Source organism: Protopterus annectens, chromosome 4.part0, assembly GCF_019279795.1.
Source record: "Protopterus annectens isolate FY-2018-M chromosome 4.part0, PAN1.0, whole genome shotgun sequence".
NCBI classification, from domain to species: Eukaryota; Metazoa; Chordata; order Ceratodontiformes; family Protopteridae; genus Protopterus; species Protopterus annectens.
Window position 1 is genome coordinate 1,402,777,760 of NC_056733.1, and position 23,795 is coordinate 1,402,801,554.

The window sequence follows — 23,795 nt, forward strand, 5'->3', positions numbered from 1 at the left end:
GCCAACTTTTTTCCCCTAATCCACAAAATAAGGGGTAGATGGACGTGCGCAGACAGCTTCGCTTTTACCTGGACAGAACCAAGGATATCAGGAAAACTGGACAACTGTTTCTTATGCAGCAAATTCCCAAGGCAAAGCTATTTCAAAACAGACCATTTCTAAATGGATTGCTCATGGAATCAGATTTTGTTACTCTCATCATGGAAAGCAAATCCCAGGAAAAATTAGGACACACTCTAACAGAGCTGCTGCTACTTCAGCTGCCTTTCTCAGGGGAGTCCCTACCAAAGATATTTTGGAAGCTGCAACTTGGAGTTCAGTGCATACTTTCTCTAAACACTATAATCTCCCTCTTTATTCTAAGTCTAGGGCGGGCTTTGCTTCTGCAGTCTTACAAGGCCTTCTAGCCGCCCCTTCTATTCAATAACCACCACCCTTTATCTCAGCTTTGGGATTCAACCCTACAGTGATGACTGCAACAGTGAAACACGATGAACATAGTACAGTTGTGTACACTTGCCATAAATGTAAATGTTTTGAGTGTCTTCACTGTTGCAGTCTGGGTTACCCACCCTCCTGTCCCCTCTTATACTTTTTGTTGGTGTGGTTCCCTGCTTCACCCTTCTTCTGAGGTGTATTTGCTACAGGGTATGGGGTTTGTTGTATGTTACGTTTTTGTTTTACGTTTAGCCTTTACTTTTGGGCACCTGACATCTGGGGCAAGAAAAACTGGAGAACATGTGGTCGGCTGGGAGCTTTGTACCCCTGGCGCACTGACGTCAGGGAGGGTGAGTACACAGCCAACGCCAGACACAGACTTTGGGATTCTGGCTGACCGAGGGCTGCCTGCCGGCAGGAAGAACCCTACAGTGATGACTGCAACAGTGAAGACACTCTAACATCTACATTTATGGTAAGTGTACACAACTGTATTTTTTAGGCAGAATTAGCTAAAGCATGTCTTTCGAACGCTACTCGACCGCGGGGAGGACATGCAGACTCCATACAGAAGGCACTCCAGCCAAGAATCGAACGGGAGAACCTCTTGCTGTGGGGCGACAACGCTACCGCTGCACCACCGTTTACAATTTTATATCTACACTAGTTAGAAGCGGGGCAACAAATGTTGCCAGAAGTGATACATATGGATCGATTTGGTTTTGTGGAAGGGAGGCAAGTATCTGACAATATTAACAGAGCAGTGATGATTTAGAGGGAAACTTTATGTAAGAAAATGCCTCTAGTGTTTCTGGATCTTGATGCAGAGAAAGCATTTGACAGAGGCACCTGGGATTTTGAGTAAAGCAACAATAGCGTTTGTTGTCTGAAAAAAATGGGATTAAATAAGGAGGATATATGAAGGGTTTGGAAGTAAGAATTAAGGTGGGCGAGTTTCTTTTCCCCAAGTTGTGTTTGAGCAGGGAAACCAAGCAAGGATATCCTTTCTCCTTTGCTGTTTTCTTTACTTTAGAGTAATTAGCAAAGAAATTAAGGGACTCACTATTTCAAAGATATAACAAGTATGGGAATTAAGGAAAATTAGAGTTGTGTGCATATTATTTTGTTCCTCATAAATTCGGAAAAGGACATTCTGAAGGCGTGTAACACTGAAACCGTTAGTCTTTTTGTAATGTAAAATAAATTAAGATAAAACAAGGTAAACTATGTACCCAAGAGGCATGAAATGTGGAGGACATAAGATGAAGTATTTAGGTGTATGGAATAAAAAAGGATTCAGTTATCTCAGCTAAGGATTTGTGGGAGGAGACTAAATAAAGGTAATATAAAATCGAAGAAGTTGAAAGCTCCTGATTGTGGATATGGATATTAAGACATACGCAGTGAAAGTGTTTTTAGTTTTGTATAAAAGTCAGGCCTGCTTTTATCAACTAGGAGAAAACTGTGATAATAAAGAGTTGAAGAAATGTTTGGGAGGTGAAGAAGGCAAGAGTTAAGTATGACAATTTGATTCTTCCTTCAGAACAAGGTGGTGTACGAAATCTTGATTTGCAAGGGTATTTCAGAGCTACACAATTATGGCTTGTAGACATAACACAAGAATAGCCTTATAAATCAAAGTGGAAAAGGATAATGATCCAGAGAGGGGTAGTTGACAGACAACAACTGTGGATGTAGGCCCGTAAAGAAAAACACCACCATGTTGAATTATATTTATAAAATAAAGTATTCTAAGAATTAAGCTAGTGCAGGAACTTTGAAAAGAGATTCTACAAGTAGAGTTATCAGAAATAGGCAAGACAGGACTAGAATTCACTGAAGGAAATTTGCTAAGGAACCACGCTAATGAGAGCAAATCGCTCAGGAGAGAAATGCAACAGAATAGAATGAAGATAAGCCGAAATCTGCTTGTGAACTGTTACGTTTAATGGGCTGAAGTACTGCGGCTGCCGGAGATGTAATTACAGGGAAAAGCATTTTATTATTATTATTTATTCACATTTGTTGACCTGGGAAAGTCCACTGGGTTTAAAAGCCCATTTTTAGTGGAGGCCCAGGGAGAAAAGCACCTATGTTTAAACAAACAAATATGGCAAACAGAAATATAGCAACTAGAATATTTTATGAACAAAATATTGTACAGTTAATATGCAAGCCTTTGTTAAAAGACTCCAGAGTTATAAGAATTAGTTCTAACAAGTCAAGCTATAGAAAAAAGCAAAACAACATATTATGCTATTTATATACAGGCACCAGTACACAGGCAGGTACATAGTTGAAATAGCTGCATATGTAGGTTGTTGGTGTTATGCGATTTGGGGTTTTGGGGGCTTAGATGTGTGTATATCTTGGATTTTGTAAAAAGTAGGTTTTTGGTGTGATTTTAAAGGAATTTAGGAAGTCCGGTTGTGTAATAGATTAGGGGAGGCTTTTTGAGTTTGGCTATGTTGTAGGAGTATAGGCTTTGTCCTGCTCTCTTATTGGGTTTAGCTGTATTTAGCAAGGTTCTCTCTGTGGAGCGGAGGATTCGAGTAGGGGTATATATGCTTAAGATGGATGTGGGAGCAGAGCAGCTAACTGGTTGGAAAACTAGTTTATGGGCAGTTGTTAGTTGAGCAAATTGGAGATGGTGGTGAAATTTTAACCAGGATAGGTTTGAGATAGCACTTCAGTGGTGTGAATGATTAGACAGGTTAGAGGTGAATTTAGCTATTTTCAAGTAGCATTGTTGTAGCTTATTACTGAGGGATGCATGGAGGTTGGTGAAAATGGGGTTCCCATACATAAGGGATGGAATAAAGAAAGTCTTTGCTAGTTTTATCTTAGTTTGTCTATCGAGGTGCAGTTTGTGACTGTATAATTTGCCCGATTTGAAATGGGTTTTCTTTACTGTATTGAGTATATGTTGTTTAAAGGAGAGTTTGTTGTCTATAGTAATTCCTAGAAGTTTTGCGTATTGTACTTGTTCAATTTCTGTTTTGTTATCGGAGAAAATCTTAAAATCGGTAGCTGAAGGTTTTGATGAGAATAATAGTTTAGTTTTTTTGGGGCTAAACATTAGTTGGGCGTTGTTTAGACAGGTTTCTATGGAGGAGAAGGCATCTTGGGTGATTTTTTTGGAGGTTAGAGAAATTGGAGGATGAAGTGATAGTTGAGTCATCTGCATATTGAATTAATATGCTTTGTTGGGAGGCTTTATTTAGATCATTAATGAATATATTGGAGTAGTGGTCCTAAAACAGATCCTTGTGGGACACCTGTGTTGTTTGCTAGGTAATCTGATTGTTGGTTTTGCCATCTAACTGATTGCTGTCTTTCATTTAGGTAAGAGGACAACCAGGTTATTACACTTAGAGAACACCCAAGTTTCTCTAAGTGTTGCAACAGCTTAGGGTTTTATACTGTATCGAAATATTTTGCTCAGCAGGAGTACTGAGGTGGATAGGCCAGCATCAAGAGTTTTATTCACTGTATCGGTAAAGGATAGTAAAAGTGAGGTTGTACTGTAACCAGGGCAGAAATCATGTTGGGTAGGAGCTAGGAGGTTGTTGATGAGGTGGTTTAGGAGTTGGGCTTGAATAAATTTTTCCAGGATATTTGATAGTGGGGAGAGAATGGAGATGGGCCGGTAGTTTGAAAGATCTTGAGCATTGCCTTCTTTGCGGAGTGAGGTTGTGATGGATATTTTCCATAGTTGGGGCACATACAATTCAGTGACAGAACTATTGATAAGAATGCTAACAGGGTAAGCTATAGCTGGCTGCTAGTTGCAAGTATTCTGGTGGTAAGTTATCAGCTGAGAGTGAGCAGGGTTTTAATTTGGTTAGTAGTTTTTGAACTAGGGATGTAAGCATAGGTTATAGTATAAAGGGTGGATTGGGAGGTATAGTATTTGTGGGGATAAGACGTCTATTGAGATATTGTTAGAGATTGGGTTGTTTTTTGAGGATGAGTCCTTGATTAGTTTTTGGATAGTGTCAATAACATGTATATTAAATATTTGTGCAATCTGGAGTGGGGTATCTTTTGGGAGCAGGTGATGGGTTTTGAATGTTACCAGAATTAGGAAGAGAAGATACAGATTTCCAGAATTTTTTTGCGTTGGTATTTTGGGAGGAGAGTTTAGAGAAGTTTTTTTATCAATTATGCTAATTTTGTTTGCAGCATTTCTAAGTTTTTTATAATTTTGTTCATTTTCTAAAGTCCTGATTTTTCTCCAGATTTTCCAGGCTTTGTCTCTAGACAAGAGGGTCTGTTTGGTATACTTTGTCAACTAGGGGGCATGGTTTGGTTTTGAGCATTTAGTACGAAGAGGTGCTAGGCTATTTAGTTTGTTTAGGAAGATGTTATTAAAATATTGAACAGCATCATCCAGGGGAAGTGATTTTAACGGGGACCAGTCTTCTGCTTGAAGGGTGGTTATAAATGTATCTTGGTTAAAATGGGTGAGGTTCCTGATGGATTTGTGTGTGAGGTTTGGAGATGTGTAGATGGGTTTTGTAGGTATATGCAGGTAGGTGATCACTTGGAGTGTTTAGGAAGGTACCTTTACTGGTGTAGTAGTGGGGGTGGGATACTAGGATCCAGTCTACTATAGCTTCAGCCCGGTTGTTTAATGCACAAGTTGGCTCTATGATAAGTTGAGTGAAGCTATTGAGATTAATGCTAGTGTTGGGAGACTTGGAGGTGAGATTTTGCCAGTTGATGTTTCTGTCACCTAGAAGGATAGTTTCTTGGGGGATAGTATGGTTAATCCACCATAGGAAGTCTTGTAGGTGGGGGATTTATGGCCAGGGGGGGAATATAGATGGTAACAATACAGAGTTGTTAGAGTTTATATGGAGGGATGTCATTAAGATTTCCAGACGACCAAAAGTGGGGACTGGATTTGGATGTATATTTATTGTTAAGGCGTCTGTATAGATTAGGGCTGTACTCCCTTCTTTTTTATGGATCCTATCATTACAAAGGATGTTGTAGCCTCATGGTAAGATTTCTAAGTCTGATATATGAACTTTAAGCTAGGTTTCAGTTATTGCTACTATGTCTGGGGAGTGGTGACAGAGCCAGGACTGGAATTCGGTAATTTTGTTGCAGAGGCTTCATGCATTGATAGTTACAAAGTATAGATCATGGGGTTTTGAGGTATGGGTATTTTTAGTTAGGCTATCTGGTCCAGGACTGGGGTGAACATCTCTACATTGGGGTAAGACTATGAGGAGATATGGAAGTGTGTGTGTGGGGCTGGTGAGTTTTTAGTGAAGGTAGTTGTGGGTAATGTGTTCATTTCAGTTTAGTAGTAGTGAGGGTGAGAAGAGGTCTGGTTGAGCATAGGGTGTTACTTGTTAGTAGGGATGGTGAGATGTCCGAGTAACTACATGGGTTAGATTGTGAGTCAGTGGTTAGTGTTGTGGATTTTGGGAGACAAATATTTATTCTAGAGTGAGCAGTGGTTGAGACAGATAGTAGTAGTAGTAGTAGTAGTAGTAGTAGTAGTAGTAGTAGTAGTAGTAGTAGTAGTAGTAGTGAAGAAGTAAGGACAAGCATGATTGCTAAAAGGTGTGATATATGATACATGGTTGAGTTAGGAGGATGTGAGATTGTATGAAATGCTTAAAATGGGTTGTGGATGGAGTTGAATTGATTGGAGAGGGAGAGGCTGGGTGGGGAGAGTGGACAGTATGAATGTAGGAAGAGTATTGGTCAGGGAGCTAGAGGGTGGGGCTACAGGAAGTATAAAGTTAGTAGATGTGGGGGTGGGTGGGAATGGGGGTAGGGGAGCAGAGTGAGCCCGGAACGAAGTGGAGGGGTGAACAGAGCGGGTTGTGCCCACTTCCAAGTGTGGCGGAAAAAAAAAAAGAATCTCCATGAGCCAGCAGGCTAAGGTAGGAGGAAACGCAAGTTCTAGGCAATTTGAAAATGGATAGCTTAATAAAATGCTCTCAGATCCAAGTTTAAAAGGGATTTGTTAGCACACTATACAAAGACTAAGCTTAGGAGGGTGTGCAAGCACGCAGGAGGCGTAAAGTAGGGTAAGACCCTTGTAGACTAGTACAACCAACAGATCAGTAGGAATAAAGAAAAAAACAGTGGAAGGGGTGGCCTTTCAGGGGTTCTGTAGCGGAGTGTTCCCAGAGAAAATTACAACAATATTAAAAGGTAATAAAGCTATAGTATGAGCTAAGACATACAATTACTGGATCTTGAGTGAAAAGGGTGGTTTAGATTCCAGTTGATTGTTTTGGACCATACCATCTTGATGGTGGTGTTTGGACAAATTATTTTGTGTAAAAAGCTATACTGGGATGGAAATAAGAGATATTAGGCAAGGGTAAGGATTGAGGGGAAGAACAGCAGCACATATAGCAATTGCATATTTAGCAAAACACCAGTAGCGCTAAAACTGGACAGCTATTACACATTTAGCAAACACCAATCGCATAAAACTGTAAAGAAAATAGACTAATAATATTACAAGACAACATTCAGAAAACCAGAATCAAAACCTTATGGCTTTTGTACATTGATAGCAGGTAAGACAGCAATATTGATTGAAAAAGGCAAATAAATAAGCAGCATATATTCGCAGAGTTGAACAGTATAACAGTCACTGTATCTGTTGTAATAATGGTAACACAACACTTTCTTTGTTTCGTGGTCGTAGTGGAGATATGGAACAAAATAAGTCTAGAAATATTGCGTTATAAGGCTTGTAGCAAACAGGCATATAAAGATTCTGATGGTTTTCTGTCCTTTCATCTTTTTCCAAACTTTTAATGAAAACACTGTGAATTATTCTGTAGAATTCCCCGTACCATTTTGACAAAGTCAACAAACTTCCAGTCTTTTTCAGGCCACTTCTTGCAGAAGTGTTTTCTTGCCTAAACTACTTCTAACAAGAGTGACATTTTAAAATATTTCCAGTTATTCACTAATTTCACGTTATTGCTGGCCTTCCTCAACATCACCTCAAACTCCCAACACCAGTCTGTGGTTCAAATCCAGGATCCCATTTTTCTTGAGCTCTATCATTTTCATTTGGAACAGCGGAAAAGGTTTCATTGGCAGATTCTCTGTGAAATTTTTTATTGTCAGAAGAATGAGAATGGAGACCCTTTCAGCTTGCTGGTTATGTTTTTTTAATACTTTTTCTCTTCTGCCACTTTTGTCAGAATAAATTTTTCTGCTGCTGTGACTGCGCTATTACTAACATAGGTATTAGCTGCTTTCTCTTGCCCAGATTTGGAACATACAATATGACTTCAGTTTACAAATCCTGTTGAGAAATATCAGTCCAGTTGCTTATTTCTATTTTCTTAAAAATAAATGCAGTTTATTCCTTCTAGTTTCTCTGGTACAGCAAAAGATCTCAGGTTTTCTCTGCATGCTTAGTCTTCTGTTAATATTTAGCCGGTCTTCCTTTCATTCCAACCTCTTATTTCTGCAGTTTTATCAGCTCATCTGAATAGCTGCTGAAACTTCTATTATTTTATCATTTTTTTGCCTTCGAACTTTATATATTCCTCCAGTCTCTCATGTTTTTAAAACACCTCTGAGTAGATTTGGCTTGTTTCCTTTTGAATTACTGGAAGCCATCTGCTGTCCCAAAGCGGTTTTTGCTAAAACGTTGCAAGGCCCCTTCCCAACTAGAGGTTTTTTTCTTTTCTGGTTATTTTTTTCATGGTTTCTACAGATTTTCTTTGCTGATATCCAGGTAGTGTAGTGACTAGCAAGTAACTGAATTTTACCCCAGTTAATTTTTACTGGCTTTTTGCACCACTTCCATGTTTCACATTGGGAGAACTCTAATCAACCTGCTGCTGTGTGTAGCCATTTGGGAACCACTTTTCCTGCCTCCTCCACCTTTAAGTATCTTGTTTTTGATAGCTGTCACTTCTAGTTACAAGCTTGCAACAAATCCTTTTTGACTCTACCTTCATAATTAATATGGTGACAGATTGTCCTTGAATCAGGCTATTTGGCTCCCTGTTTACTTTCAAGGCCTCAAAACAGAGGAAAACACTGTTGTCCTTAAATATGCATAGACAACTGAGTTTATTTGGACAAAACAAAAGAGATCATTATGTCATATTAAATGTTTGTATGCTTTGCAGAAGACACTGAGAAAAGCTTCTTTATAAGCCTCATCAAAATGGCTTTCTCCCTGTGTTTTCTTTTGCTTGTCCTACCATGAAACTTTGTGAGGACACACAGGCTTATTCCACTAAAGCTACTGCAGCCAGTCCAGATTTTGTGTGTGTGAGTGGTGTGGGTGTGGGTGTGGGTGTCAATACACAATCCATAATTCATTTTGAAGCAGTAATATGGTAGCATCAGTCTTCTTTCTGAGCATTGCAGTTTGGGTTTTGCATCCATTGCCTAAGGATCTATTCTGGGCCAGCTATTCCCTGTTCTTTATGCTTTGAGAGTCCTCTCAGAAGTGCTGACTGCAGCAGTGAATATTATGATGAACATGTTACAGTTGTATTAAGAATTTATAATTGCATATGTTAGATTGTATTCATGCTTAAAATTCCAGTTTCCCTCTCCTGTCATCCCCATCCACTTCCTTTCTTAGAAATTCTGGGGGTTGGAGTGGATGTCCCATTCACTTAATTCCTCTACCTTCCCTCTTTATTCCTACTATAACCCTACCTAGAGTTTGCATGTGTAAGGCAGATGTAAGTTAACAGTTAGCACACCCGCCTTTGGTGCTGGAAGATTAGAAAGCTGTAGGTTTTATTCCCACCTCAGGTGCTTGGCTTAATGGCTTTATTTTCCAATACTGACACAACAGTGCAGCTTTGTGGGGGGGGGGGGGGTGTTACTGTACTTCTTTGCCATCCTATGGATAAAATGTTAAACAGCTCCCATGAGTTTTATGATGCTAGCTGTTGTGGATGCAAAAGATCCGTGCTACTTATTGAAAAGAGTAGGATGATTTCCCTGGAGCGTTGGACAATTTTCTTGTCAGTCTAAAAAACAACTCTGGTCTCTCCTGAAGTCAGGCTAGTGGCCTAGTGGGGCTAACCTGGCCAACAAAAGATAAAAAAAAGTAATAAATAAATTAATAGCGCCTATGAGTGAGTTTGTACTTTGGTTTATTTTCTCTAGTGTCCAGTAGTGCTGTGGTACTAAGGAAAAGCTCCTTGCCTATCCAGGGCAAGTAAAATGTGAAGGTGGCAGAGGCTGATATCCCTTTTATTCATTTGAAGTCCTGATGGCTAGGTGGGTTGTAGTCTGCTAAGGCCAGTGTGTTTGGAAGGTGAAACTCAAAGTTAGGCTGGCTGTTGGGCTCCTCCAATTAGAAACCCCAGAAGGTCATGACTGTGACAGTGAATGTTCTCTAACATCCACAATTTTGTTAAGTCCCTAAAAAATCTGTATTATGCTCTTTTAGACAAATTTATCACGTACACTCTGGATACTTCATTTTGCTGTCAATTTTTTACCCTTAGACAGTATTTTACCCTTCAAGAATGCTGTCATTCTGATCCTTGAGAAACCAGTATGTGCAATAGCTGTTTGTTTCGGGTCTTTGGAACTTATAGCACCTGCAGCTTACATGGTTTCCAATGCCAAGTTCAGTGCTTACATCACTACATAATTTATATATGGCTACTTGTCCACATCCTGGTTTTTTTTTTTTTTTTGCCTTACGTCACTTTTAAGTTATAATGCTGTGCTCATTAGTCTTCTGATGCCTGTGCTTGTATCCTCTTGTCATATGTGCCTATGCGGTCACCTTGTATAACTTTTGATTTTTTTTTTTTTTAACGCCTTCCCAACCCCGCACAGCCTATAGTTCATCTAGCCAGTCCTACCATCAGCAAGAGGTGACAGCAGAGGAGATAGATGTCCTGCTGTTGTGCCATCAGCATGACTGCTATCTCATTTGAAAGTTCCTGATAATTTTGTAGTACCTATGTCTGTATCTTGCATTTTTTCTGCATTATCATATTGTATGTGTTTTACTGTACTTGTACTGTACTTGCCAGTGTTGGGGTACCTTAGCATATATGCTGCATCTTTTTACCTTACCATACTGTATGTATAGCGTCTGGTTTTAATTTATCTCACTATGCATATAGTATTTGTTTTCTATCCCATTAGTTGCACCATAAAAAGACTTGTTTGCAGTATCATTGTATAAACTGTTAGCCTGTACAACTAATTTCACTTCGTTTCTAACCTGTATAGCACTCAAACTTCAATTACTATATTTAAGTTGGCGTAGCATCTTAAAATGTTATTTTTGATCACCTCAGATAAGTTATTACATATAGCATAGTACCATTTCATACTGACTCCCTGCTCAGTTAGACTTCCAGATAGCATGAGACCACAGACTACCTGTAACTTGTATTTTGACATCCTGCTAGCACTGAGTACCTATGTTCATTTACAACCCATTGTTGATAAATCAACATTAAATCTTCTAAGAAATGTATACCAATTAAACTATGTTCTAACCTCTAATCTCTTCCAGCTGTCAGAGCTCACCATACCCCCCATTACCACAGCACAAAACTTATCACTAAGCCCACATATGATAAGGTACTAAGTCTCCTAGGTCTTGTAGACAGTGTACCAAGACATTGAAACAACAGTAGTTCAGTCACATGTTGTCTGCTGTGCTCACATCGCTTCCACTGGATAACAGAACTCGTAACATCTGCAATTGCTGCTGTAAGCAAGGATTGCCTAAGCTGTATTCCTAAGCTCTTAAGGCTGCTCAGACTTGCTGTTTCGCATGGTGTCCTAGTCATTGTTGGCTTTGATGCATCATTCACTAAGGTGAGCAAAGATAAAGGATGATAAATTGTCTGGTACCAGAGTTTGTGATGTCACCAGAGCAGTCAAGAACTCTTCCATCTAATTATGCATACAATGTAGTCTTTGCTCAAGTGAAAGTGAATGACCTTACATGTCCTACTTTAGAGGATATGAAGAAAGCTTTGTTTGGGCTCTCAGTGTACATTTATGAACAATATGCTGCCACCACTGGGAATGATGTCACAATTCAAACTAAATTTTGAACTATGATTATAAAGTGTTTGTATTAGTTGAGACTAAGTGTTAAAATTGATAGATATGGATCAGTATAGTTTTGTGGGGAAGCAAATAGGAAAACATTTGACTCCATTAATAGAACAATGTTAATAATACAGAGGGAAGCAGAATGTAAGAAAACACTTTTGCTAGTGAGTCTTGATGGTGCGAAAGCATAAATTAGCAGGGGTCTTATGAGTAGGGAAATAGTAACTGCATTCCTTGATAGCATAATAGACTTAATTAGGAGGATGTATGTAGGGTCCAAGCCAAGAATTAAAGTGGCAGGTTCCTTTCTGATAAGCTGTGTTTGAATAAAGGAATGAGGCATACATGTCTTCTTTCCCCTTTCTTTGTATTTAGGACCATTTAAAAGAAAGTAAGGGACTCACACATTCGATATTATAAATGCTGTGGTAATCTAGAAAAAAATAGCTGTTTTTGCGGATATTATTTTGTATGTAAAATCCAGAAAAGAACATTTTTGTGTTGTAGAACACTGAGACAGTTTCAAGTTTTGTTTTTTTTTTTTTTTTTTGGGGGGGGGGGTATAAAATGAAGATAAAAGGGAGGCTATAGCAGTAAACTATGTACTTACACATGGATCGATTCTGCAGTGAAGTATTTAGGTGCATAAATTAAAAAGGATTCTGTTATGGCAATTAAGGATATGTGGGAGGAGACTATACAGAAACTGAGAAACTGGAAGCTCTTGATTATGACTTTTAAGAAGCAAGCAGTGAAAATGTTTAGTTCCTTCATTTTTATACACAAGACAGGCCAGACAAAAAGTTGTAGATGATTATTAAGAGTTGAAAAAAAATATTTGGGGGAGAGAGAGAGAGAGGACAAGAGTTAATTCTGATAAGTTGATTCTCCGCATAAAGCAACATTGTTTAGGTTTACCTGATTTGAAGGGATACATTAGTGCTATGGAGTTAAGGCTCATATACATAACACAAGCAGGTTATAAATCAAAATGTTGAGATGATGAACTGGGGGGGGGGTTTGAGAAATTAGAGATTAGGATGTTAGATATTGATAATTAAGGAGAAGAACATCAACCATAGGAATTTTATATTCCTAAAGTAACCGAAACTGTTTTAAGAATGAAACCAACATGGAAATGGAGAAAGACTATTTTACCAATATGGATGTAGGGTTATAGAAAACACACAAGTAGGGGCTGAAATTTCCTGGCCAAGGTTAGCACGGGATGATATTGGGAGCAAGTAACTAGAGAGGGAAATGTACCAGAATGGGATGAGGCCAACCAGAAGATTGGATGTCAGATTAGATTGTCTTCTTTACTAGGGATTAATATCAGAGTATAGACAGAGAGAAAGGGATTTGGGGGTGCTACATGAAAGACTATTTCTAATAGAGTTTTTAACAGAGTCTAGAATAGAAGCTACTATTAAAAAAGAAACAATAAGAAGAACATGTAAAATAGTGCATGATAGCTATATATAAGAATCAATTCAAGGAAATTAGAAAAGGTTGGGAAGCAGGACTGGGGAGACAGTTTGCACGGAAGTAATAGAAGTTCATCTGTGTGGCTCACAAGTATACAACAGAGTCCAGCATGTTTAGGATTTTCACTTGGAGGCATTTGAATAGGTATTTTTATAGCCCAAGCAGACTTCAGAGGTTTTTTTCCACAGGTGGACTACAAATGATGAAGGTGTGATGTTAAAAGTGAGAGGCAATTGGGAACATGTCTTTTTGGGAGTGTAATGAGTTGACAGATTTTAAAGCTCACCAGAGTACTTTGACAGAAATGTTAGAGGAGCAAATGGTTATAACTAAGGAAATGATACTTTTGAGCTGGGACACAGGATCTGAATTGCCTAGATACAGTCATTCCGTACTGAGTTTAATGCTATGTGCTACCAAAGAAACAATTGCTAGAAAATGGAAGTCATAATCTAAACAATCTTTAATTGAAGGATTGAATATTGCAAAGTAAATACAAGAATTGGAGATAGTTTCTTTAGAAAAAGGTAGGAGCAAATTACATAGAAACAGTATTTCTGGGAAGGGTACATGGAGAATTATGTTTAGAAGGACCGAGGTTTATGCCATGGTAGAAATTGAGCAGTTTATGTAATGATGGTGTGAATGATCATGGTTAAGAAGAAAACATGTACTGTATGAAAACAATGAGAAATACCATTATGATTTGTTTTCTTTTTGTAATGCATGTGTACCTATGTCATTACAATTGCAGTTTAATAAAGATGTTAAAAAACTGCTGCTGTTTTTAGAGAAATCCACTGGGTGTCAGCTTGGGAAGAGATTTGTAGTCTGTCTTGCCTGCTTTACTAGGGTGGTTTTCATTTTTTCTCTCAGGTCTTGTACATTAGTCTAAGATTTGCTTTACTCCCATTGTTGTTTTTAGGCAGAATCAGTCTTCTGCACCTACCAAGTTAACAAACTCCAACACAGCGCCACAGTGGGAAGTATTGCTATGATCTGTTTGCACTGTCAGCCACCCTTATTCCCTTCCTTGGAAGAGTATTCCAAAGGTTAATTCATTCAGAAATTGCCCATAGGACTTGTCAGCATTTTTTCCGTAATTTACCCTGATCTCCAGATTTTTTCAATAGTTAACAGTGTGCAGTGATATTGCCACTGACAGCTTTGGTTTCTCTTGCTGTGGCTTCATTTTTTCGGTGCAGCCTTTCTCCCTGAGACCTTTCAGAACCCCTTTGACTCCATTATAAGACAAGATTTTACTGGAACTACACTTCTTGTGGCTGTCTGAATGACTTCAGTAATTCCATTGATAGCCGGGGTCCCTTCTTATGTAGAAAAGGTGGTCCGGATCCTGATGTTTTCCCAGAAGCCATATAGTAGAAAGATATAAAAGAGAAAGTTAACTTGTTTTTCTAGTTGGGTAGCAGTCAAGCACATTGATCTGTTTACTGATCCTATATCTATTATCATTGATTGTCTGTCACACATTTGACTCAAGGTTAAGTTATTCTTTTGTTGAAATTAAATTGACATCCATATTGTTTCCATCTAGTTACTAACTTCTTGTCTTCTGCGTTATGTATGGACGACCTTTTCATAGAACACTTTTTTGTTATGTTTTCTACTGAAGGAGCCTTTCCCTCTTTGTAACTTTTGCTTTGTACTAGAGAAGTCAACTTTTCTGCCCTTTGAATCAGCAGCATTAGTGTGTCTGAAACTAGCTTTGGAAAGGCGTCTTTCTGACATCCATTGCCTCCACTAGAAGCATTTTAAAGTTGCAGACTTTATTTGCCGACCTTCTTTACCCATTTCTTTTTTTCATAAAAACAATATGTCCATGAGAACAAATCATTTGTTCTTTTTCAAGGGTAACCAGAGAATCTAGTCTAAACTTGTCGGTCTATTGTATTTTCTTAGTCACATCTGTCAGAAAAGGCTCCCAATTTGTTTCCTTAAAAAAAAAAAAAAAAACTTTTCTAGTTACCAAGTTGACTTTGTTAAAATGGCTTTCTAGTTTTATGTCCTGTTGTATGAAATGTAGTAAACCTCTGCCTTCTGAGCCTAGCCCTCCCATTGGTCAGTGCTGTGGCTATGTCTCAATTTTTTTTTCTGGTTCAGTGATTGTTCTGCTTCATAATTATAACTTGTCGTACAAGTGAAAAATAGTGTCAACCTTTCAAATATTGTGAAATCATTTTTCAGCATATTGTATGGATACATAATTCCCATCTCTTGCATGCAAATAAATGATGCTGTAGCTATAAAGTTTATATTTATGTGAAGGCTATTTTTACTTTTGGTTGATTGTGTACTGTTTTAATTCTCTAGGATTGTACAAGAAATCAGGGAAATTAGTGTTCTTAGGACTGGACAATGCTGGAAAGACAACACTACTACACATGCTCAGGGATGACAGATTGGGGATTCATGTGCCAACATTGCATCCTAGTAAGTAAAAAATAATGTATGGATATCATTAATGTATTGCATTTCACTATAGCCTCTTAAGAACATTTGTGTATGTTGTGCAACATTATGTGGTTAAAAAAGAAAATACAAAACAATCTGCATATTTGCTTTGTTAAATTAGAATCTTGTTGTACTGTATGAAACTTATTGAGAGTGACTTGTTTCAAAGGTACATCTCAGTAGTTAAATATTTTGGGCATAAATTTCATTAATTATAGCATATCTGTTAGACTGACATCACAATGTAAATTGGAAAAAGTGTTTGTTTCCTGTTACAAGATAAAGATAAGTAAAGTCTGACTGGACAGTACCCATTTTTAGCAGAGGCCTGGCTAGAAAAGCTCCATTTGTTTACATTGCATGATACTTGGTTCCAGTTAAACAGAGTAGCTAACTTTCTATTTCTATTTATACACATACAGTAGTTACATTTATACATTCTAAGATTTTACAGCGGTAGATGTTATTAAAGAGAAAGCCCACATGCAGCTTAGGGGATTGTGCATGTAGCAGTTGTGTATAAAAATTGTTTTGTCATTTCAGTGAGAGGTTGAGTTTATTTTGTTTAAGAAGAGTATTTGGAGAGTACCATATGGTTAGCCCAAAAGTCTTAACCTGGTGATGAGCATGTGCAGAACCAGGATTAGTTAAGATGTTGTTTAAGCAGTTGTTTAAAAATATGTTATTTGTCAGAGTATTATTTTTGTGAGGATACTATTCCAGAGTCTAACAGCATATCGAGAGTAAAGTGAGTTTCCTGCAACATTATTTAACTTGTGAGTAGTAAGAATTTCTTACTAGAGTGGAGGTCCCATGTTGGACAGTAATATGTTTTGTAGTGCAGGGCATTTTTCTGGATGACTGAGTTTGTGTGCTGTAGTTAGTTGTGAATATGTTAGGTAGTTCTGCAGTTCAAGACAGTTTAATTGCTTTATGCTACGGCAGTGGTGGGTCCTATGAGGGAGATTGGTACCAAATTTAGCTATTTTATTGGAGCAGGAGATGAGTTTTTCTTTGAGGATTGTTTAAGTTTGTTAGGGTAGGAGCAGCATATAAGAGAGCTGGCAGTAAGAAGGTGTTGCCTAGAGGTTTCTTTGCAGTATCTGTAAGGAATCCATTGATCCTTTAAAGGCAGCCTGGTTTCTGGTGTGTAGGTTTAATGGTGTGCAGTATATGCAGGCCATATTTGAGATGGTCATCTGTTGTAACATCTAGAAGTTTACTGCAAGTTACAGTTTCAATGACAGCATTATTTGCTGACTTTATGGTGAAAGATTGCTTTTGATTTTAGCAACTTTTTGAGGTAAAAAGCAAGATTGAGCTCGCTGATTATTTCCCACGCAGGTATGTCCCTAGCCTTAAGCAGTATTCTGCCGTCACCCAGAATGATCCCCAATACAAACAGAAAATGATTGACTTTAACAATTGGCTTAGTTTCTGTTGTCATTCCGGGGGATCCAGTACCTGACAGCCTGGGAAGATATGATCGACAGACCACGATGCTTTGCCAGAGATGGCCTGCATTTGTCTCACCTGGGCTTCAGGCTTCTGGCAAAGGTGCTTGCCTCCTCTGTAGTGGTTTTAAGAGAAGTGATGAGGTTAAAACTACAAATATAATATTTTCAACAAAACACAAATTTAAGGTCATTCTGCTAAACGCTAGGAGTCTAAACGTGAAACGGCACTCATTGCAAACATTATATAACCCTTGAAAATGATGACATCTGTGCAGTCACAGAAACATGGTTCAAATCTGTGGAGAGCACTCCAGCCTTATGTGGTTACTCATCCTCTCGTACATTCAGACCCCAAACTGTGGACAGTAAAGCCAAAGGAGGTGGAGTTTCAATACACATGGAAGACACACACACCTCCAGGCTAGTCAAACAGTATGACACACAGGAGACACTCCAGGTGCAGTTAACCATTGACAAGACCCCTATTCAAATCATAGCTACCAGCTTCCAAATCTGAGTCAAAATGCCCAATCCACATATTTGGACCTGTTAATTCGACTCTATCAAGATTCAACCCTTTACCCTGATCCTGGGTGACTTTAACTTTCCAAACAGACTGGAAGAACTACTCATGCCAGAACACACATGCCCAGAGATTCCTCGAGTATGTCAATGCAAATGCTTTGGAACAGCTAGTTGATACCCCCGCAAGGGGTGATAATATCTTGGACTTAGTATTAACCAAAACGAGTAACAACTGTAGCATCTCTATAGTATCATCCTCCCTGATATGATCCGACCACAAAATGGGCACTTTCGAAGTCACCAACTCCCCTAACCCCCTCCATCTAGGATCAGATATAAAAACTTCTCCAAAGCTGATTACAGCCTCCTGAGGGATGGTATAAACAGCTTCACAGCCCTCTCCCCCTCTGTAGGAACTGGCACCAATATCCAAAACTACACCAAGGCACTATACAAGCATTTATATGGATGCATGGAATCAGGAATACCCGATAGGACTAAATCATCCTCCGCAAGGAAGAGTAAACCTGTCTGGTGGATATCTGCAATAAATAAACTCTATAACAAAAGGGAAAAGTTGCTGTCCAAGACCAAGAAGGAGCAGATGCCCAATTGGAAGCAGTGTCTCCTTAGCCAGAACAAGCAAATAAGAGCACTAGTGAAATCCTCCAAAGCAAACTTCAAGTCCAAGTTGGCCACATCTGCTAGAGACAATCATAAGGCCTTCTTTACATATGTCCACAACCTCAAAGGAAGCACCCATATTTGTTCAGGAATGGTGGTCAAGGACACTACATATACAAATGCCATCGATATAGCAAACTTGCTGGCTGACAGATTCAATGAAAACTTTACCCGTCTGTCCCCCATCATTAAATCAGGACATCCCCAGTACCTACCCCCTTCCCCTTATGTTTAGTGAATAGGTCAACACTGCTCTCTCAAATGCAAAAAATACAGTCTCCATGGGACCCATAACATCCCAGGCTGCATCCTACGTGAACTCAGGCAGGAACTTGCAGCACCATTAGGCACCCTATTCAACCAAAGCCTGAGTACTGGCTTCATCCCAGCTGAGTGGAAGACAGCCACTGTCATTCCTTTACACAAAGGTGGAGCATCCATTAATCTGGGAAATTATAGACCCATTAGCCTAACTAGCCTGATCTGTAAGGCCGTGGAACAGATTATCATGAACCGCATTAACAAGGACATTGGCAACCTCCAAACACTTGATCCCCCACAGTTTGGCTTCATCAAGGGGAGGTCATGTCTGCTAAATTTGGTCGACTTTTTTGAGACAGTCAACAAAGACATGGATGAGGGGAAGACTGTGCACACTACCTACCTTGACCTGGCCAAAGCCTTTGACACTATTCCCCACTTGGGCATAATAGATAAGCTCTCTCAACTAGGCATCAATCCATATGTTACCAGATGGGTAGCAAACTGGCTCATTGATAGAACCCATGTAGTCAAAATAGGGGAAGTCACTTCAAGCCGTAGGCCCGTAACAAGCAGTGTACCCAGGGTTTGGTGTTGAGGCCTCTGTTATTTGGGATATACTTTTCTGATGTGCAGGCCAAAATCAGTGGGCTATGGCTCCCCAGGTTTGCAGATGACTTCAAGCTGGGTGCTGTCATCAATTCCCCTAGTGATATGGACATCCTCCAAGAGGGTCTCACTCAGACAAATGACTGGTGCCAGAAACATGGCCTCAAGCTGAATACCAAAAAATGCATTCTCATCCCCTTTGGGGAGAGTGACATGCCCACAAATTATCACATTAATAACATCCTAAGCACTTGATCAGTCGTGAGGGATTTCAGCAACCAGGTTGATAGCAACCTGCCGTTTGACCACCATGTTGCTTCCGTGGTACAGAAAGCCTTCTACATGGCCCACCTCATAAGTAAGGGTATCTCATCCAGGAACAAGGAGGTCATAACATCCCTATATTATTCCCTTATAAGGCCCATTGTTGAGTACAACGCACCTTTCGGAATGTACCTCGCAAAGCACATGCAGCAGCTGGAGCGACCACAGAGGTTCCTCACAAGGAGACTCCAGGGCCTCCAACGTCTACCATACACAGATAGGCTAAAAGCCCTATCCCTCTACTCAGTTTCATACAGACTCCTGAGAGGTGACCTCTGTCTGGCTGGCATACAAGGCGATCATGATCCCCACCTTGATGGGACTGCTGCATATCTGCAAGTCAAGCTCCACTCGAGTAACCCCCACATGTGGCCTCAACCTGGTCTGTGACATCAACAGGACTTGTTGGTGGGACAGATCTGTGTCCCAGAGACTCCCTCATCTATGGAATAGACTCCCTCTCCACATCAAGCAGAGTACCTCTTTACCTCTTTTTAAGCGCAGCCTGGATAACTGGATGGGAAATAGAAAATATTCCCCATGGGATTCCACCAGTCTCCCTGCTGGGACAGGGGCATTGGGTGCTGATTCGTCTAAACATGGGCTAAACTCTTGGCTAGAGGCTCTGGGCTAATAGCCTAGTTAACCTCCTGTGATCCTATGATAACTTAGTTTTTTTGTGGTTGAGTAGGAGGTTTAGTACTTTGAGTCAGAATTCTACAGAGGCGAAAGATTTTTGGGTAATGTCTTGGAGCTTATTTATTATTAAAGATGCACATATTAATGTTGAGTCATCTGCTTACTGCACTAGCATGGTGAGTGGTGATGTGAAGGTTATTAATAAATATATTGAATAGGAGAGGACCCAGGATAGAGCCCTGAGGGACACCTCTAGTAACTTGTTGAAAGGCTTAGTAGGTTTGTTACCACTTAACGGCTTGCTGCCATCCAGGTAGGTAATGCTAAGTAACCATGACAAGAAGTTTTGTGATGGTCCTTTTGAAGAGAGTTAAATGAGTATTTGCTGGTGTGAGACGGTATCAAATTCCTTTTACAGGTTTAAGAACATGGTGGACACAAGCAGATCATTGTTTCTGTGTTGGTTTATTTAACTGGTAAAATGTAATGGAGCAATAGTGGTGCTGTGCTGGGGCCCAAAACCATGTTGTGTTAATGACAGTGGGTTATTTGAGGTTTGGTATTGCATCAGCTGTATACAGATGCATTTCTCTCATATTTTGGAGAGGAACACAGAATCATTATTGGTCTGTAGTTATTAAACTCTGTAGATGTACCGTCTCTGTGCAGTGGTGGTGTGTAGGATTCCTTCCACAGTGATATCTTTCTGCTGTGGTCCTTTAATTAGTATGGACACTGGGAAGGCTGTGACTTCTGTGTCCATCTTTAGGCAGTTTGATGGTAGTTGGTCTACAGCCATGGAGATAGTTTTTAGATTAAAGACCAACCTCCTTATGAGTGAGATGGGTACTGAACTAAAATTATAGAGCTATGGGTGGTTTTAGTTGGATGGGGTAGGTTGTAAATCAGTAACTGAACTTAATCAGTATCGGCTAAGCTGCAAAAACAACCAGTTCTTGTTGGCTGCATGATGCAGAAAGTTGAAGCCCTAACTGTAACCCAGATGAATCATATTTTGAATAATGACTCACTGGATGTAAGCATGATGGTGGAGAGAGGAATTCTATCGATATGCTGGCTGACCTCTGTCATTGGGAAAGATGTAGATGTGCTGGAGGAAAACTTAAATGATAGACTGTGATGGAGGGTGGATCTTTTAACAAGAGCAGCACATAGGATTCATTGCTGGTAAAGAAAAAAGGGGGAGCATCACTAATCCGGTGAAGGCCGTGCCTTCTCTGTTTCACTGACCACTCACTCAAAAATCCACTAGCTACCTTGTCTTGAAAATTATGGCATACAGCTAACACCAACTAGCTGCAGTAAGTTCATCCTGTGCATCTCATTCCATTACCCAGCCATGGTGCAAAGCTTAGGCTTGTAGTCGTGAAGCATTCCTCACTGGTGGGTCTTCATTTTTCAGACAAATGGTCACAACCAGGTTACTCTTCAGTTATAATGGCACTAGTATAGATGGGAGTTGCATGGTGCATAGGGTTCATAACTGTATTCCAGCCTTGCAGTTTAAATACACTAGCTAGGCTTCTCAATGGTTAAGCCAGTAACAAGGCCTTATTTTGGATAGGTGGCAGGGGAGAAAGCCAGGGGAAGAATTGACCCAGCTGCATGAACAGCCCTTCCCAGTGAAATTAGGAATCAACAAACAGTAGAATCTTCAAAATCAAACTAGGATCAGCTAGCAGAAACAAACAAATGTAATTGGTACAGATGTAATGGACAAAAACAAGTACCCATTAGATATGAGAGAATGATTAGATAAGCAACTTTTTCCCACAGAAACCAACATTAAGGGAGTTTATAGGTAAAATACTATGTATTATGTACAAATCTGTGTAGCCTTTCATACACAGTTGCCACACACATATATTGAATGTTTGTTTTCTCTTTTTTTTATCGATATAAATATGTATGTAGTTACTGTTCTGATTTCAGTTGTATTGCTTTGTTTTACTTGCGGTTTTTTTTTAAGTTTGTGTAATCTGTCCCCCCATAACCTTTAATCTGATGATGTCAATTATTTTATTCTCACATGTGAGTTCAGATCCAAGCCCTCAGAGCCAACTTAGCCGTTGCAAAAGCTTGTGGCAACCAAAAAGCTATTGAACACCCTACTATACCCATAATGCCGCTCTCCCAATAACCTCGGACCTAGTTTAAGCTTTATAAAGACGTGGTCACTACTGACGGCTCTTGAGCAGTAAGAGGTTTTTCTATAAAATTTATATTACCTTTCTTCATTATTAGTTATAGGTTTCTCTTTTAACTATTTTTCTCTTCACTGAACCCTTCCCCAGAGTTTTACTTAGCATGTATAAGTAAAACTTGCTTAGCCGTTTTCTTACCACTCTTTTCCAGCTGTCTCTCTTTCATTATTGTTATATTTAAAAAAAAAAAAAAACCTGATAGGCCGGCTGGCTTTAAAAGTGTTCTGAGTGCAGTCACAAAATTCTGCTTAGTGACGTGCACAGTATGTTTGTCTACTACCTTGGTCCATCCCATCTTTCAGGAACACTGTGACATTTATAAAGCCTTTAATCTTAGAGCTCTACTTCAGTGGAAGTACTGTGACATTTATACAGCTTTTAATTTTCGAGCTCTACTTCAGTGGAAGAATAAATTGATATTGAAAGTCAGGTTACCTTCCTATTTTGGGGAGGCCATTTCTTGTTCAAACAGGATTCTTCTTCTAAATCTGGACATTCCAGCCCAGCTTCCTCCCTGTCCTCCAGAGGTTAAGACAGAGGAAAGAAAACACTTTCGTCGGCTCCAAAAATCTCTTTGGGGCTGACTTCCAAAATTGTCAAATGTTCAGATCTGAAGGAAGTTTCTTCGGATCTGACTACTTTGAGGACTTTTACATCAGATCTGACGACTTTAGATTGAAGTCTGTGTCTAAAGATAGGTTGGATCCAATGGGAAGTCCATTTAACCCAATTTTGCCCAGGACTTGGTACTCTCCCTCCATAGACTTTATACCATTGTGGGTCCCATCACTGTTCTTAGAGATACCAAGGTCACTATCAGTATCCTTGACTAGCTCCACTAGAAGCCTTACAAAACCATGATGTGGTGAGGATGGTCGAGAAGATCATCTGGGCACAAGGTACTGCAAGGCCTCCTAGGGCTCCAACCCCCAAGGGCCGAACTTTGTTGTCTCCATTTCATATTCCTCCTCCAACCCCCCTGGAAGTTTGGGTTGTCTGATGCAATTCACCTGGTTCTGTTGATGGCAGAGCCAAGGATTCTTCCTTCCTCCGCTCCAACTCCTGCTCCGAGTTCCTTAGCTCAGTCAGAGCTGGGGATTCTCGAGGTCTTGTCAGTCTGGTCAGATCCCAGAGGGTGGTTTCAGTGCTGAAGTTCTTGGAACCTTCCTCTCGTCTTGAAGTTGTGGCCCAGATCAGCATGACCTTGGCATTTGGCTTCATGACTACTGTCACTTGAATTTGAGGGGACCAAGACCAGAGGACACCATCTTTTGGGTCAAGGTTCCTTCATCTCTTTAGGACAGTCAGCTTCTGAAGCTTGGAGAGAGAGCTATATCTGCTTTGGCAGTTCAGCCACCGTCTGCCCCATTTGATCCGCAGTCCTCCTCCTTTGAAACACTTTGGCCCAAGTGTCTCATCCAGACCTCCCACAGGTACAGCAGGTCCAGAAACCCCAGGCTACCCATTGGGGTCCGCCTCCTCCTCTGATACCTCCCTGGAACACACCATGGAAGAGGTTCCTCAGAAGAGGAGGTGCAAGAGGAAGCACCTAGGCTCCATGGAAGAGTCCATTACTGAAGAGACTGACCTCAAAGGTGAGGGATCCCCTCTG

General features: G+C 39.9%; 1 protein-coding gene across 2 annotated transcripts in view; it reads left to right on the forward strand.

Annotated features, from left to right (window-relative positions):
- The window catches only part of SAR1B (secretion associated Ras related GTPase 1B), a 654,985-nt gene that overhangs the window by 348,006 nt on the left and 283,184 nt on the right, over nucleotides 1–23,795 (forward strand). For both annotated transcript variants that reach the window (XM_044069235.1, XM_044069236.1), the window contains exon 3: nucleotides 15,319–15,438. In XM_044069235.1, coding sequence (XP_043925170.1) covers nucleotides 15,319–15,438 — 120 coding nt within the window. The remainder of the gene's footprint in view (nucleotides 1–15,318; nucleotides 15,439–23,795) is intronic.